Here is a 14,364-nt window from a genome sequence, read left to right as displayed (position 1 = left end):
AACAACAATGCAGTGCACATTACGATACTTAATTAGAGCAGTTACTCTGGCCTTCATCTCATGTATTCACAGTGTGCTCTTCCCTCACAGGAAAATTGTCATCAAGATTGGGAAGAAGAAAAAGCGAAAGCCGGAGTCTTCAGAGGAGTCGGATGATGACCCTCCCCCTCGACACAGTTCTAAAGATGACGACTCCGTAAGATCCAGTGCATACACACACTCGCAAACTGACATATAAACCTACAGTACAAGTCACTATTATTGTAACTGGGGCTGTAATGCTTGGGAATACTCAGAGTGTATTTTCATCCCACTTCATCATATTAAAACACTAATCCTACACTGTAAGATAACACTTGGGTTTTCAGTGGGAATTTGCCTTCTTTTGTTTTTTTTAACTTCCTACCTTATTTAGATGAGGTGTTGATGCCATTACGGTCACACCTCTGCTAAAAGAAAACAATCTGGATTCTCTTCTGTTGCGATTCTGATGCAGGGTATTGAGTGAAGTGGTGTCTTCAGTCTGACTGTTGACACTGCTGCTGAGCCTGGAGGAAGGCTTCACAGTTTTCATTTGAGCCTGGGAGGATTGACACTGTGGTTCACGTGGGGGTCACGCACTGGGTTGCTATCTCCAGTACACATCCTTATCTGTGGTGATGATGGATATATGACAGAGGCATCATCAACACAGCATTATCTAGGTCAAAGCACCAACAATAGCACCTTCATGTTTGCATGCACACACCTAAATTTAACAGCTATTCATCTGAAAGGAAATGTCGCCGCAGACAGCCAGTGATGTTGAAATCCTCCAGGGATATTTTGTTTGTTTGATAACGTAACACTTAGCTAAATTAAATTATCACATACTTTCTATTTCAAATCCAGAGTGGTGATCTTGTTTTCCACTTAAGAGAAGGTACTGCTGTGGAAAATTAGTGATTGCTCACCTGAGGTTGGGATTATTAAAAAAAAAAAAAAAAAAATACCAGGGGGAGGGTATCCAGTACTCCCTAATGAAATTCTCTAAGCTGTACACTGGCTGTTTTCTGTGTGATCTGATTAACGATGACAATTGAAGCAGGTGACACTTATCTTTTGTTCTAGCACAGTCCTGTGCTGCTTTGCTCACTGCTAAGTCATGACAGGTATCTGCTATGTTAAGAGTGGCATGTCTGAATGAGTGAGGATGACAAGTGACTTTGCCTCCTCCTTCGCCCCACCACCCCTCTCCCTTTCTTTCCTTTTTGCCTCCTATCCGGACTACTGCCTTTGATATAATTACGCTCGTTAAATGGCGCCCCTGGCCTTAATTAAAACAGTCTGTTGATGACTCATTTAGGATGATCCTGTGGAAGGAGTCAAAGTAGCATGGCTGACAGCTAGAAAAGAAGCATGGCCACCCCAGGGGTTCAGCCCCATTGTGGTGGCATGTGGCAGGTTTGACTTTCCAGCTTCTGGTCAGCTTGGCTTTGGGGATGTGAGGGTATATCTCCACGGGGATATTATACTCCACACCTAATTAACTTTGGCTCAGTGGCATTTATTCCTAATTAACTACATATTATCATTAGGAGGGGCTCGTGTATTGATGCAGGATACAGCAGCCCACGCATATGATAATTATAAAGGCTTGACAGGAAGGAATAGAAAGAGCTGGATTTTGGAGCACTCTTGTTTTGTGTGGGGGTTTCTGACTTTAAGTCATAATATTTTTTCTGAATTTCTTCCTTGGTTTGTTGAAATTTCACAAGGTCATTTATGGGTTATGTTTTTCATGACATTTGGCAGATGGATAACCCATATTATTACCCTTTTCAATATGGGTTAGTATGATTGAGCCTTGATAATTAATCAGTGATAAATCAATTTGAGGTATAGTCAGTGTAACTCTGGTAACGTCAGTGATTCACACGCATTAAATTGCGACATTGATGCTTTTTCTGATGCACCGTAAGATGGTGCTAGTTAACAAGCACACTGGAGAATAAACTAGTTTTGGTTTTTCAGTGGTAAAATTGATGTATGAAAGCATCCAGAGCAGTTGGATATCATTCTACTTTCACCTCGTCTTTCTTTTCCAGAAGAGGCGATCTAATCGCCAGGTGAAGAGAAAGAAATACTCTGAGGAGCTGGAGGCCAGGTTGTCGGATGATGAGGTCAAGGTTATTGTCAAAGCCAAGAAAACCAACACTGCAGCATCCAAGCAGCCTGCTGTTCAGCTCTTTGTAGTAAGTACTTCTGCCTATAACTTGCTAGTAGTGAAAAAATAGAGTTTAAATTCACTCATTTTTTAGAGGACATGAAAAATATCACAGCAGAGTGCACAGTAGAGTAAAATGATTTTCATTGCTCATGAATCTTAGTTATTTTAAGTGTTTGTTGGATTACAAACAAGAATGCATGCAAATGATTGTTTTTTTTCTGTGGCAATGATACAGAAGAATATTTTTGGAAAGAACTTATTTATATACTGAAAAACAAAAGCACATTTTGTAGAAGAACAACAGTACAGCACGCACAGTGAAGTGCAGCACAGCCTGTTCTCTTCACCGACACATTGTGACGTACAAACCAGGACCCCTGCAGTATGCCTGTACAAACAGGACAGATACATATTCAGATCCTATTTTTAATAATTTAGATGCAACGGGAGAGAAATTAGGATGGGATTACTGCGACGACAGCTCTGCTTAGAAACCGTTTTCCCACAAATATATTGCCCAAAAGTTCCACCCTGGTTTCCGTGGTCTAAATCAGACACACTTTTTCCAGTTGCTCTGAACAGGTGGAGGCAGTGCTAGAGTGGTAAACTCTTTCTCCTCCAGTCAGTTATAGACATGTGAAACAAAGTCACAAATATACCCGAGGGCTTTAACATATGACAGTCTCTAAACATGGGTCCTCATTTCAGAAAAAAAAAAACAGACAAAAAGAAGAGGAGAAACCTCAGGAAGAGCTCAGTTGCATGCAGTGTGTGCAGCTTTTATTTCCATTTTGTATTATTACACACAGTGTGTAATAATACACACTGTGGTGTGTGGTTTTTGTATTAGGAAGTGTCCTGAGGCTTATGCAAATTCCTGCTGTGGGAGACTATACAGCAACACTTGATATTAAATGTATCGTGTCCACTGCATTTGCAGGAGAATCCCAGTGAAGAGGATGCTGCTGTTGTTGACAAAATCATGTCTTCTCGTATGGTCAAGAAGGAGGTAGTGATTTACTGTATTTTCTTTTCCTGCTTTCAAGTGATTGTAACAGATAATTTACCACACAATTAGGTTGGAAGTTGCTATTGCAATCATTTTGCTCGATATTGAGATCTGAATTATTAATCACCGCAAATAATGTTGTCAGCACAACATTGTTTCACTTGATATTTATCTGTTATCAACATCTTAAACGTTTGTAATTACATATTATGTCATTTTAAATCTCTTTCCAGGTCTCTCCAGGAGTGGTGGTCGAAGGGGAGGAGTTCTTTGTAAAATACAAAAACTAGTAAGTGTATTCATTCAGTCATTCAGTTAATATTTTGTGATTATTTGTGTGTATTATGCCTGTAATCATCCCAGTTTAAGTAAGTGAAAGGATGCTAAATTAGAGCTGTGTGATTACACAAGCATCTCAGGCATGCTCGGGACAGCTTTCAGTATTGCCATGTAAATTTTCCAAAGAGTGATTAAATTTCTCTTCTCTGAACTCAGGGGCATATTAAAAATCCTAGTGAACCATAGGTTTACTACCACAGCCTCCCAGAGAAATAATTTCTTTGCACTTGACAGATAATCTTCACCCAGATTGCATTCATTATGTTTTCAGCCTATTGATGAAAAGTATTGAAAAATTGGCGTCGCATTAGAAATTTGATGAAACCAAATATGACAGAGGAGATCAGCGACTTTCTGAACGTCATGTCTGTGACCAAATCTGCAATCTGTGATCACACCTGCTGGCCTCAGCGGTCGCCCCAGATGCTGTTAGAAGGTGTTTTTCAGGGTTTCTCACCTCAGTCCGAATGTGTGTGTGTGTGTGTGTGTGTGCGTGTGTGCGTGTGTGCGTGTCTGTGTCTGTGTTTGTGTTTGTGTGTCAGCTCCTACCTACACTGTGAGTGGGCCACAGAGCAGCAGCTGGAGAAGGACAAGAGGATTCAGCAGAAGATCAAACGTTTCAAGATGAAACAAGCACAGAGGGCACTCTTCTTTGCAGATGTAAGGCTGTGTGGCTGTGTTTTTGTCTGCAGCGTACTGTCTTTATGTGCACACTCCATATTTGGGCATTTGTTATGAGCAGGTGTGTGTTTTCACAACGTGGTGTCTCTTAGGACATGTGCATTTGGTTAGCGTACATGCATATGAATGCTGTGTGTGTGGATGTTTAATTTACTTTTTGTGTTTGGTCCGTGTGGGCAGGCACATCTGTGTGCATAAATTAGAATCTCTTTACTCACTCTGTCGATACAGTAGTGATACTTGTCTCAGATTCCAGATGGTGAGTGGGCATTCAGGCTTATTCTCTCCTTTTCTTTCCCTCATGTCTTTCTTTCTGCCGCTCTCAGATGGAAGAGGAGCCCTTTAACCCCGACTATGTAGAGGTAGACAGAGTGCTGGAGGTGTCGTATTGTGAGGACAAAGACACAGGAGAGGTAAAGTGAATTCTCTTTCATTTGTTAATCATATCCGCCAGTAGCTTATTTATTTGTGTCGACGTGCCTGAACATGCGTTTGCTCCTTTTCAGTATTTTTGTGGTTCTTTCTCCTTTCAGTATATTCTCCACTCTAGTGATGTCTTTGTATCTCAGAAGGGCCCAAGGCCATGCTGACGGGCTTCCTCGCAGCCTTTGTTAATATTATAAAAGCAGAGCTTGGCCTCGCTTGAGTCTTTTGCAGCACTAATTCTCCTCTGCCTGGTGCAGGAGGTGGTGTATTACCTGGTGAAGTGGTGCTCTCTGCCTTACGAGGACAGCACCTGGGAACTAAAGGACGACGTAGATCAGAGCAAGATTGAAGAGTTTGAGCAGCTGCAGGCAGTGAAGCCAGACTCGCGCAGAGCGGTAAGCCATGCCCGATGACGTTCCTCACTTATCACTGTGTTGCATTTTCCTTTTTTGCCTTCATAATGTATATGCACTGTGTTTGTTTTATTCTGTTGCTGGCATTTGAAAGTGCTAATAAGGGAGTTCATTGCGAAGGAAAAATGCTTCTTTTCTTATAATGATTTGTTGTAGTGGAATCTTTGAAAATGTGTTTACACTGCACCCACCACCACCCAACATACTGCATGGTGAAATTAATAGGCATCATTAGCCAAAAGACCACACTCACACAGAAGAGGGAACAAACTGAGGAGACTCAGAAACACCTGCTGCCACTCACTTCAAGAGTACTGAATGATGTGTCTGCTGTAAAAGTAAAAACATGACTTTGTTTTCATCAGAAGATATTTCCTCTGTAAGATTAGAGATAAAACTTGAAGAGGAAGAAAAAAAACAAAGGGCTGAAAGAAGATCATGTTTTCAACTGCTACCTACAGTATAGCTTCTGCTACATGGAGCAAAAAACATGGTTGTATGTATAGTATATTATAACTGTACAACACGCAGATTCATCATGTTTTTTGTATTGCCCAGGATAATCACACCCACCAAGATTGTTTCTCCTTTTGCCACAGTCACCTCCCCGGAGGAAGGAAGGTTCACACTCTGCAAACCTGTTGTTTTAAATGTGCAGCATTGATATAAATGCATTTAATGCTTGCAGCCGTGCACCTGCAGTATGAGCAGGGTGGCTCAAGTTTGAGATGAATAGTGAGAATGCAAACACCATCACGCCACTGTTTCCTGTATTTCCCTACTTGCCTTGTCTTAAAAAAATCAGCACTCACTGGCTTTCTTCACTTTTCCTAAAATAGTCTCTTTTATTATTGCCATCATCGTGTATGAAATGTAAAGACAGAGTTCATTTCGAAACACTCGTTTTAACACTCCATATAAAATTTGTCACTTAGGAGCGGCCCCCGGCCAATCTGTGGAAGAAGAAGGAGCAGTCGAGGGAATACAGGAATGGTAACAGCCTCAGGGACTACCAGCTAGAGGGGGTCAACTGGCTTCTCTTCAACTGGTACAACAGGTCAGTTTTAAATAGTGTATATGTGTACGTGCACACACCCACAGCCTGTACAAACTGAACCCCCGCCCCCTATAGGGTAACATTTGTTAGTCTATAACTGTTACCCTTCGTGATTTAACATAACAAGACTGAACTTTTATTGAAGCTATATAATAAATTTATATCCAGGTGTAATCAGAAGTACAGCTAGAATCAATGTGATACAGCAGTATAATAAAATGAGGGCAAATAATGGAGGTAACATTGTAATGAGAGTGTCGTAGATTGTTATGCCTTTCAAGCAAATGCCCTGGCACAGGGACATGCTGCCACTTTGCATAGGTTCAGTAGCTTCAGTGCACTTCTCAAATGGAAAGACAGATAGTAGATTTAGCATATATCTCACCCCTCAAGCAAAATGGCATCTCTTAACATACTGTAAACCTCCAGTAATCCCATGCCGATAGAGTACTACAGTATATTTATTGATTCAGAGATTTTACATAGGCATCATGTATTTCAAGAGGATTCCTCTGGGTGCGTTGGAGCCGCAGATAATGAATAATGAATCACTTTTCCTGGTGTGTGTCTGTGTGTGTGTGTGGACCACGCTGTGATTTGGCTGTATTCACATGATTTGGTTGGGCCTGCAAGGAGAGTCAAATTTCCTGTCAAGGTGCACACCGCTGCAACAACAATTGCTTTTCTGCGCCCACGATCACAAAAGAAGCGGCGCACAGTACATCTGGAGCACAAAGTGTCAGTGTGCTTGCATTAACCCTGGGAATTGGCTTTATGTGTGAGCATGCAGGAGTTTGTGTATGCCTACGCAGAGAGATTCATCAAAAGTAGAGAGCTGCTTAAGAGGCCAGTGGGAATATCTGCACGTTGCAATTAGCATCAAGACATAATACCCCCACCCACTGGACAGCTGAATAAATGGTTTGCTGGAGTACACCACGCAGCAGAGGCAGTTGCATTTGCCATTATGTTGTATCTCATCTCTTTGCTCTGTTATTACTGCTGATGATGTCGTTTTCTCTTCCATTGTTTGCTGTTTATTCTTTTAGTATCATGGGACTTTTTCATTTTTCTTCCTTTCCTCTCGTTGTATTTCTTTAAACACCTTTTTTTGTCCCATAATACATTTCTCTTGTTTGCTCTGAATCAGTACAAGAGTTACATGAAACCGAAATGCTCACAGTGAATGCACACACACACACTTTCTCCTGGTGGTATGGAGACACAGCACGTCATAGTTACACTTTTTTCCACACAGTTGTCATTGATTTGTAAATGGTTCATCACCTTTCACTACACTACACATTCACTTTCCTCTGCTGTTCTTACTCTACCCCAATTACGTCTCCACTTTTTCCTCTCCTAACCCTTGTTATCTCCACCTGTCAGACGAAACTGCATCCTGGCAGACGAGATGGGCCTGGGAAAGACCATCCAGTCCATCACATTCCTAGAGGAGATCCACCGTGTGGGCATTAAAGGGCCATTCCTCATCATCGCTCCGCTCTCCACCATCGCCAACTGGGAGCGCGAGTTCCGTACTTGGACCCACCTCAACGTCATCGTCTACCATGGAAGCGTGGTCAGCAGGCAGATGCTCCAACAGTATGAGATGTATTTCAGGGACGCGCAGGTAAAGGGACAGAGACCTTTTTGCCTTTTTATTTTTACAGCCCTTTTTTTTGAGCGGGGTGTTGGTTCACTGAGCACAAATACTCTTATTACATAAGCATAAATAAATGATAGAAAAAAGATCAAATAAAATGAGTTGGCAGCATAAATACAAACATTGTAGTCCCACAACAAAATCAGCACAGGACTGTCAACATATTACACAGGGGTAGTGCAGCACATATAGTATATTACATACCAACCTCAGTATGTTCCTCTCTTAGGGAAAAAAGTCAAACAGCAATAAAAATCTTTTTTATTTGCAAGGTTTAATTTTGAGGCTTCAGACACATGCCTCTCTGTAGCATGTGACCTTCTGCCATACTGTCTTCACCATTAAGAGCTTAATATATTATTATCAAGTAAGTGCACAAAGATTTAAGAGTCCCAAGATTGAAGCCTAAAACCCTGCTAGTGCCCCCTAGAGAGTGCACTCTTCGTAATGCATTAATAATGTCTTGTTAGATGCAGCTTGATTTTATACTTGATATTGATTTCATGTTTACAGATGCAGTTGTTAGCAGTGCAGCTATTGCTGTTGTATGTTTTAAGGAAGAATACTGCTTTCCTTCCTCCTGTCGTCTGTGTGTTTTGTCACCACACTTGTTATTTTAGCCTGAGAAAAGTCTTACGCCATGTTCACACTGGATGTGGAAGCGCCCTGATTTGTAAATTGTCATTCACACCAGAAGCGCATTTCACTGCGCCGGTCAGCAAGCGATTCTGCTCTCTGCTCTGTTAAAAGAGCAGAGAGAGAGCTCTGCCCCTGTCTGATCCTGTGCGTGTGTGATTGTGTGAGTTGGCTGTGTGTGTGTGTGTGTGTGTGTGTGTGTGTGTGCGCGCGTGTGTGTGGGTGGGTGGGTGGAAGCATGGAATGTATATTCTATCATTTATCATGGTCAGATCATTTATATTATATTTGATACACACTTTATATCGTTTAAAAAAAAAAAAAAAAAAACCATTTTCAGTGTGTTTTCTTGCTAGTTTCGCTCACGGGAAAAATAGACCAGACACCGAAACTATTGCTACAGATCGCGAGCAGGCCAGGGCACTCAGCGCCCCGGCACGTCCACTGTGATCAGCCTAATCGCTTAATATGAGCGCAGAGAGCAAGCGAGCAGCGCTCCACGGAAAATCTGCGCACTTGGCAGCGCTCCTGCGTGCAGTGTGAACCCAGCATTTAGGAGCCGGTCAAGAATCAGTCGTGGATACGCAGCGGGGCATTCAGCTTGTCTCACATACCTAACAACACAAATAGAATTGTGAGGATTGAGAGGCCGTTAACTCCCTCCTGACACGCCTAATCTTCCCCCTTTAAAGTCTGGCGAGCAGAAAGCGACTTCCCTGTGCTTACCTTCAGAATGGAAAGCACTGATTCACTTCGATTAAAATAATCACAGTGCTGCTCTATAGAGAACAGCAGCACTGTGTCAGCAACATGAAGTCCTGTGAGTAATCTAATGATATGTTTGAAAACAGGAGGCCCGCATACAACAATGGGAGTCGGATATTGAAAAGCGAGGCAGAACGTGATTACCATGTGTAACACAAAGCCTAGATACACTGCAACTCTGTCTAATGCGGCAGACTCGCTTAGCACAATGTCTCTGAGCAGAAAACACCTGTAGGAAGAGGAATGTTTCCAGGAAGGGAAAATGTATTTTATGTGACGTTGATAATTCTGTCATTCAGTCATGTCAAAAGGTTCGACAAAGGTTCAGCATCTGTACACTTAAACAGTGCCACAGATTTTACATAATTTTCTGGAGCCCATGATTTCTTACGGTGTTGGGTAAGAGAGGATTTTTATGAATAAGTGGTTCATAGTACCAACATGGCGTATAACAAGATCCAAAGAAGGGCACGTGCCCAACAGTAAGTAGGCTGCTAGGTAGTTAGTGAGCCCTGGGCAGAGGCTTTCCGTGGTTGGCAGGCCATGTGATGTGTCACAACAGGCAGTTAGAAGCTCTTAGTATTCAGACGAACCGTAGGAGGAATTAAGGCAAGCAAGTGCAGAACAGAGCGGAGCCGCCACCAGGCTGTCTCCCAGGCAGCCTGTGATGTCATAGCAGGCCCCCAGGGGATCTCTCTGTCAGCGCTGCTCAGGCATATCAGAGGCTCCTTTACAGCAGTCTGTTGGCTGGCTGGCTGTGGGAGGGGGTTACTGGATAACTGAGTATACCTCGAGGACTGTTGTCAAGGCGATAGATACAAATGGAGAGGCGGGTTGAAGAAAAGCCTCCCCAGACAGATAAACAAACAAATAAACAAACAGCATAAAGACTCACCGGCAGGTGTGCACTAATGTCCTGGTTTTAATGTAGATAGCTCCACGATCAAGAGGTGTGTTTTTAGATTGTCAGCGAAATCTAAAAATAACGTGTGAGCCATGTGTTTGCTGTCAAGGCTGCAAATTAGTAGGTTTGTAATGTTAACAATTAACAGTTACACACTCATTATATTCTCTCAGAAAACAGCTTTTTTTAATGACAGTACCAGAGCGTCTGCGGTCCTTGAAGAGTCTTAAAATGTCTCGAATTCAATATTATGAATATTAGGTCTTCACAGTAATTAAGAAGTCTTAAATTTGAATTTGTGAGGTTTTAATTGCCTCAAACATTTCATCTAATTTTATTTACCCATCTTTTACGTTTCTTGTCAAAACGAGTCAAACTCTTCTGCATGAAAATACACATTCCTGATGTTACAAATCTTTAAACTACCACTGAACCGAATACTGTCTTTTTACTTTAAACTTGCTGTTGGCAAAAAAAAAAAAATACTCTCCTTTATATTTACCTGCAGCACTTGAATAAGAAACAGATAATTTGTCCAAAAATCTGTCAGATTTGGTTAAAAAATCTTGAAAAGGTCTTTAAAAGTGTAATGATATCCCTGCGTACACAGTCTGCATCAAACACATTCATCAAACTACGAAGGCCAATGAAACAAATGAAATGTATTTCACACACCTCCACTTGTGAAACAGACAGTAGTTTCTTGTGCATAAAACACAAGTTCTATCTCTTAAATTTGTGAATGATTGTTTTATAAATGCCTGATAAACCCATTTCATAGAGTTAATCCTACATCTCTCCCTTTTGTTTTCAGGGCCGTGCGATACGAGGAGCCTACAGGTTCCAGGCTGTTATCACCACGTTTGAGATGATCCTGGGAGGCTGCCCTGAACTCAATGCCATAGAGTGGCGCTGTGTTATTATCGATGAGGCCCACCGCCTCAAGAACAAGAACTGCAAGCTGCTAGAGGGCTTCAAGCTCATGAACCTGGTATATTTCCTGTCAATTTACAGAGAGATAAAGAAACAAAAAACTCTTTTCAAATGTGTGCATAAGTGCAATGCTCGAAACATTGTCTAGTTCTTGTCATTCTCAACAGTATACTGCTATTCAAGTATGTAGGTATGCTATGAAATAACATGATAGAGAGCATCATTAATAAAGCAGTCATTTTGGACAGTTTGATGTAGTAGTGCTCAACTCATAAATACTAAAACATTGTCTTCTCGTACCTCTTGTTCCCTTCCAGGAGCACAAGGTCCTGCTGACAGGTACTCCTCTCCAGAACACAGTGGAGGAGCTCTTCAGCTTGCTTCACTTCCTGGAGCCGGCACGCTTCCCCTCAGAAAACACCTTTATGCAGGAGTTTGGAGACCTCAAGACTGAGGAGCAGGTGAGCCCGCAGTCGCATGGACTCACAATACGTTTGTGAATAATCTGAATTGATAAAACAGGTCAGAAATCCATACACAATCAAGTCAGATGTTGCCTGAGCCTCTTGTGCCATCCGTTTTTTTGTCATCTTAATGTTCAGGATTATTAAAGGGGACTTAAATAAATAAAAGAAGCGTCAAGTTATTGTTTCTTAGAGCTCCACAAGACAGTGTTGCTCAGATACCGTATAAAGATCCTCTTGCTACAGATGGAACCCTTGAAGTGGGGCTTATTCTAACTAGGCCACAGTGACATTTTGTACAACACACTCACACACACAAAACATATGGTGGATAAAGATAACAGATAATGGAGTATTATGCTCCTCATTGTCGGACTGTGTTATTGACACAATTGCTCAAGAAGAAAGAAAAGAAGAAAAAGGCTTTTTACCTCTCCTTCTACACATTGACGTTTGGCATTTCATTTTTATGCAGAGCCACTAAAGAGATGCTCGAGGAAAGACCATTAAAACATGCTTGAAGTGTGGTACTTACACCGAAAGTTAAAATATTTGGAACAGCTCGTACTCAACACGCGGTACTAAATCTAGAAGCTCTTTGTGCTAGTGGGACTGTGAAATCCTTTTCATAGTAGACGCTGCTGGTGCTGTTAAGAGGTGCTTTTTCAACACATAACATAACTGATGTTAGACGAGGGTCTGTGTGTGTAATAAAAATGACAGTGGTTGGGGTAAGCTGGCCCACTCTCGGGGACCTAGTAGTAAGCTGTGATGCACATGATTTAGAAAATGTGGTTTTGCATCAAATGAAGAAAAAAAAACTGATTTTAAAATTTAACATATCTATATAAAATAATTACATGCTACACAATACCTCTACAGACAGATATCAATAATATATAAAATCTGATGTTATAAAATCTTGATACCAAATAGTATAGATGGGTTTGGTGACTCCTACTTTGATGGAGGGCAGATTATGTGTGTAAGCAGATTGTGTCTCATCTAAGTTGGCTGTAAATGGAAGTAATAAGCAGGCAACTGCTGTTAAGGTTTTATACTTGGCATTAGCCAGCGTTAGGGCAGTCATTATTTGCATAATGTTAGATGTGCTCCTTTAATGGTTCTTTGCATCTGCATCCATTACAGACATGAAATGCACCTTTCTGCATGAAGTGAAAAATGCCAACATGTAAACTGGATAGGAAACTGAAAGGTTTTGTCTGAGACATTACAATTATATTTTGAAGATAATTGTAGCCTGTATAACCCCGTACCTGTGGATAGTAGTATACAGTATCCTAAAGCAGTTACATGTGACATGTGATGTGTAACTCTGTTTTAATCTGTCGGCCTACAGGTACAGAAGCTACAGGGCATCCTGAAGCCAATGATGCTGCGGCGGTTGAAGGAGGATGTGGAGAAGAAGTTGGCTCCTAAAGAGGAAACCATCATCGAGGTCGAGCTCACCAACATTCAAAAGAAATACTACCGCGCCATCTTGGAGAAGAACTTCTCTTTCCTGGCTAAAGGAGCTGGCCAGGCTAATATGCCCAACCTGGTCAACACCATGATGGAGCTGAGAAAGTGCTGCAACCACCCCTACCTCATCAAAGGTAGGATGGTACCTTTTTAAATATAGGTTAATATAGATAAAGGAAGTTGAAATTTATAGTTGTGTTGTTGGCTGTCTAAGTCAGCCATGGAGATCTTAAGAGATTTAGTAGATACTGCATATGCACCTGCAGGTGTTTTGTTACCTTTTTAAATTAAACCACAGTGACACTGATGCAAATCTTGAGTCCATTCTTTAGTATATACTCCTGAAATTATAATACACACACTACATGTTACACAGGCATCCTAATTGTTGACATTCAGAGACAGGAAAAGCATTTGTTAAATGAGTGATTTTTAAGTTGTTTTTACACACCTGCTCCATCAACAAAAGGAGTGAAGCCCTGATCTTCATGAGTGGACATTAAGATGTAGAAAATAATATGAGAAGCATGAAAGATACATTTTTGCTAATGCATACATGTCTTTGCTATGTCAGGGGCAGAAGAGAAGATCCTAGAGGACTTCAGGGAGGTGTATAGCCCCACTGCCATCGACTTTCACCTGCAGGCTATGGTGCAGTCTGCCGGGAAGCTGGTCCTCATTGACAAACTGTTGCCCAAGATGAAGGCCGGAGGGCACAAGGTGCTCATCTTCTCTCAGATGGTGCGCTGCCTGGACATCTTGGAAGACTACCTCATTCAGAGAAGGTAATGGTGACAGATAATTGAGGATTTACTATTTATAGCTCAGATGTAAGGGTTCCTACAGAAATGTGAAAAAGTGATCTCTTTAACACATCATGCATTGCATACAAAAAACCAGCTACAACAAGTTATTCAGTCATTCAGCATCAGCATACATAATTTGACACATCACACAAATTAGATGCAGTAATGAATTTAGTTCTGGGAAAACATTTGAATGTTGAATTGGAAAGTGTTTAGTTACACTGTTCAGTTAATCTCTTCTGTCATAGTCCATGGCGAAAAGAAAATTCACTTGTGCATAAGATTTTTTTTCTCGTCCTTATAAAACGTTTCATATTAACTTAGTGCTGCTGCTCAAAAATGTTAAGTCACTCTTATTCTCTGGCTTCATTAGATCCTTTATGATTCATAGGAAGCACCAAACCTCGTGCACGTGACAGGCAGGATTTACTGGGAACACTCAGTAGCTGTTACACATGTTGCAAAGTATGATCTGACTCCTATGGCTGGAAGTGGTGAGGGACAGTATGTCTATAGCGGTGTGTTTTAGCATGCAGTCCATGACAGCCAATTGGCAGTGGGGGTACTTGGCAGC

At 41.5% G+C, this 14,364-nt stretch overlaps 1 protein-coding gene across 9 annotated transcripts in view; it reads left to right on the top strand.

Moving 5' to 3' along the window:
- The window catches only part of chd9 (chromodomain helicase DNA binding protein 9), a 79,422-nt gene that overhangs the window by 46,339 nt on the left and 18,719 nt on the right, over positions 1-14,364 (top strand). For all 9 annotated transcript variants that reach the window (XM_049559954.1, XM_049559980.1, XM_049559970.1 and 6 more), the window contains 13 exons: positions 91-196; positions 2,088-2,234; positions 3,150-3,218; positions 3,452-3,507; positions 4,100-4,217; positions 4,565-4,651; positions 4,922-5,059; positions 6,013-6,134; positions 7,524-7,767; positions 10,920-11,096; positions 11,356-11,499; positions 12,863-13,118; positions 13,559-13,769. In XM_049559954.1, the coding sequence (XP_049415911.1) occupies positions 91-196; positions 2,088-2,234; positions 3,150-3,218; positions 3,452-3,507; positions 4,100-4,217; positions 4,565-4,651; positions 4,922-5,059; positions 6,013-6,134; positions 7,524-7,767; positions 10,920-11,096; positions 11,356-11,499; positions 12,863-13,118; positions 13,559-13,769 (1,875 nt within the window). The remainder of the gene's footprint in view (positions 1-90; positions 197-2,087; positions 2,235-3,149; positions 3,219-3,451; positions 3,508-4,099; positions 4,218-4,564; positions 4,652-4,921; positions 5,060-6,012; positions 6,135-7,523; positions 7,768-10,919; positions 11,097-11,355; positions 11,500-12,862; positions 13,119-13,558; positions 13,770-14,364) is intronic.

This window comes from Epinephelus fuscoguttatus, linkage group LG2 (assembly GCF_011397635.1).
Source record: "Epinephelus fuscoguttatus linkage group LG2, E.fuscoguttatus.final_Chr_v1".
NCBI lineage: Eukaryota > Metazoa > Chordata > Actinopteri > Perciformes > Serranidae > Epinephelus > Epinephelus fuscoguttatus.
Note: the sequence above shows the minus strand (reverse complement) of the source record. Positions and strands in the feature narration are given on the sequence as shown.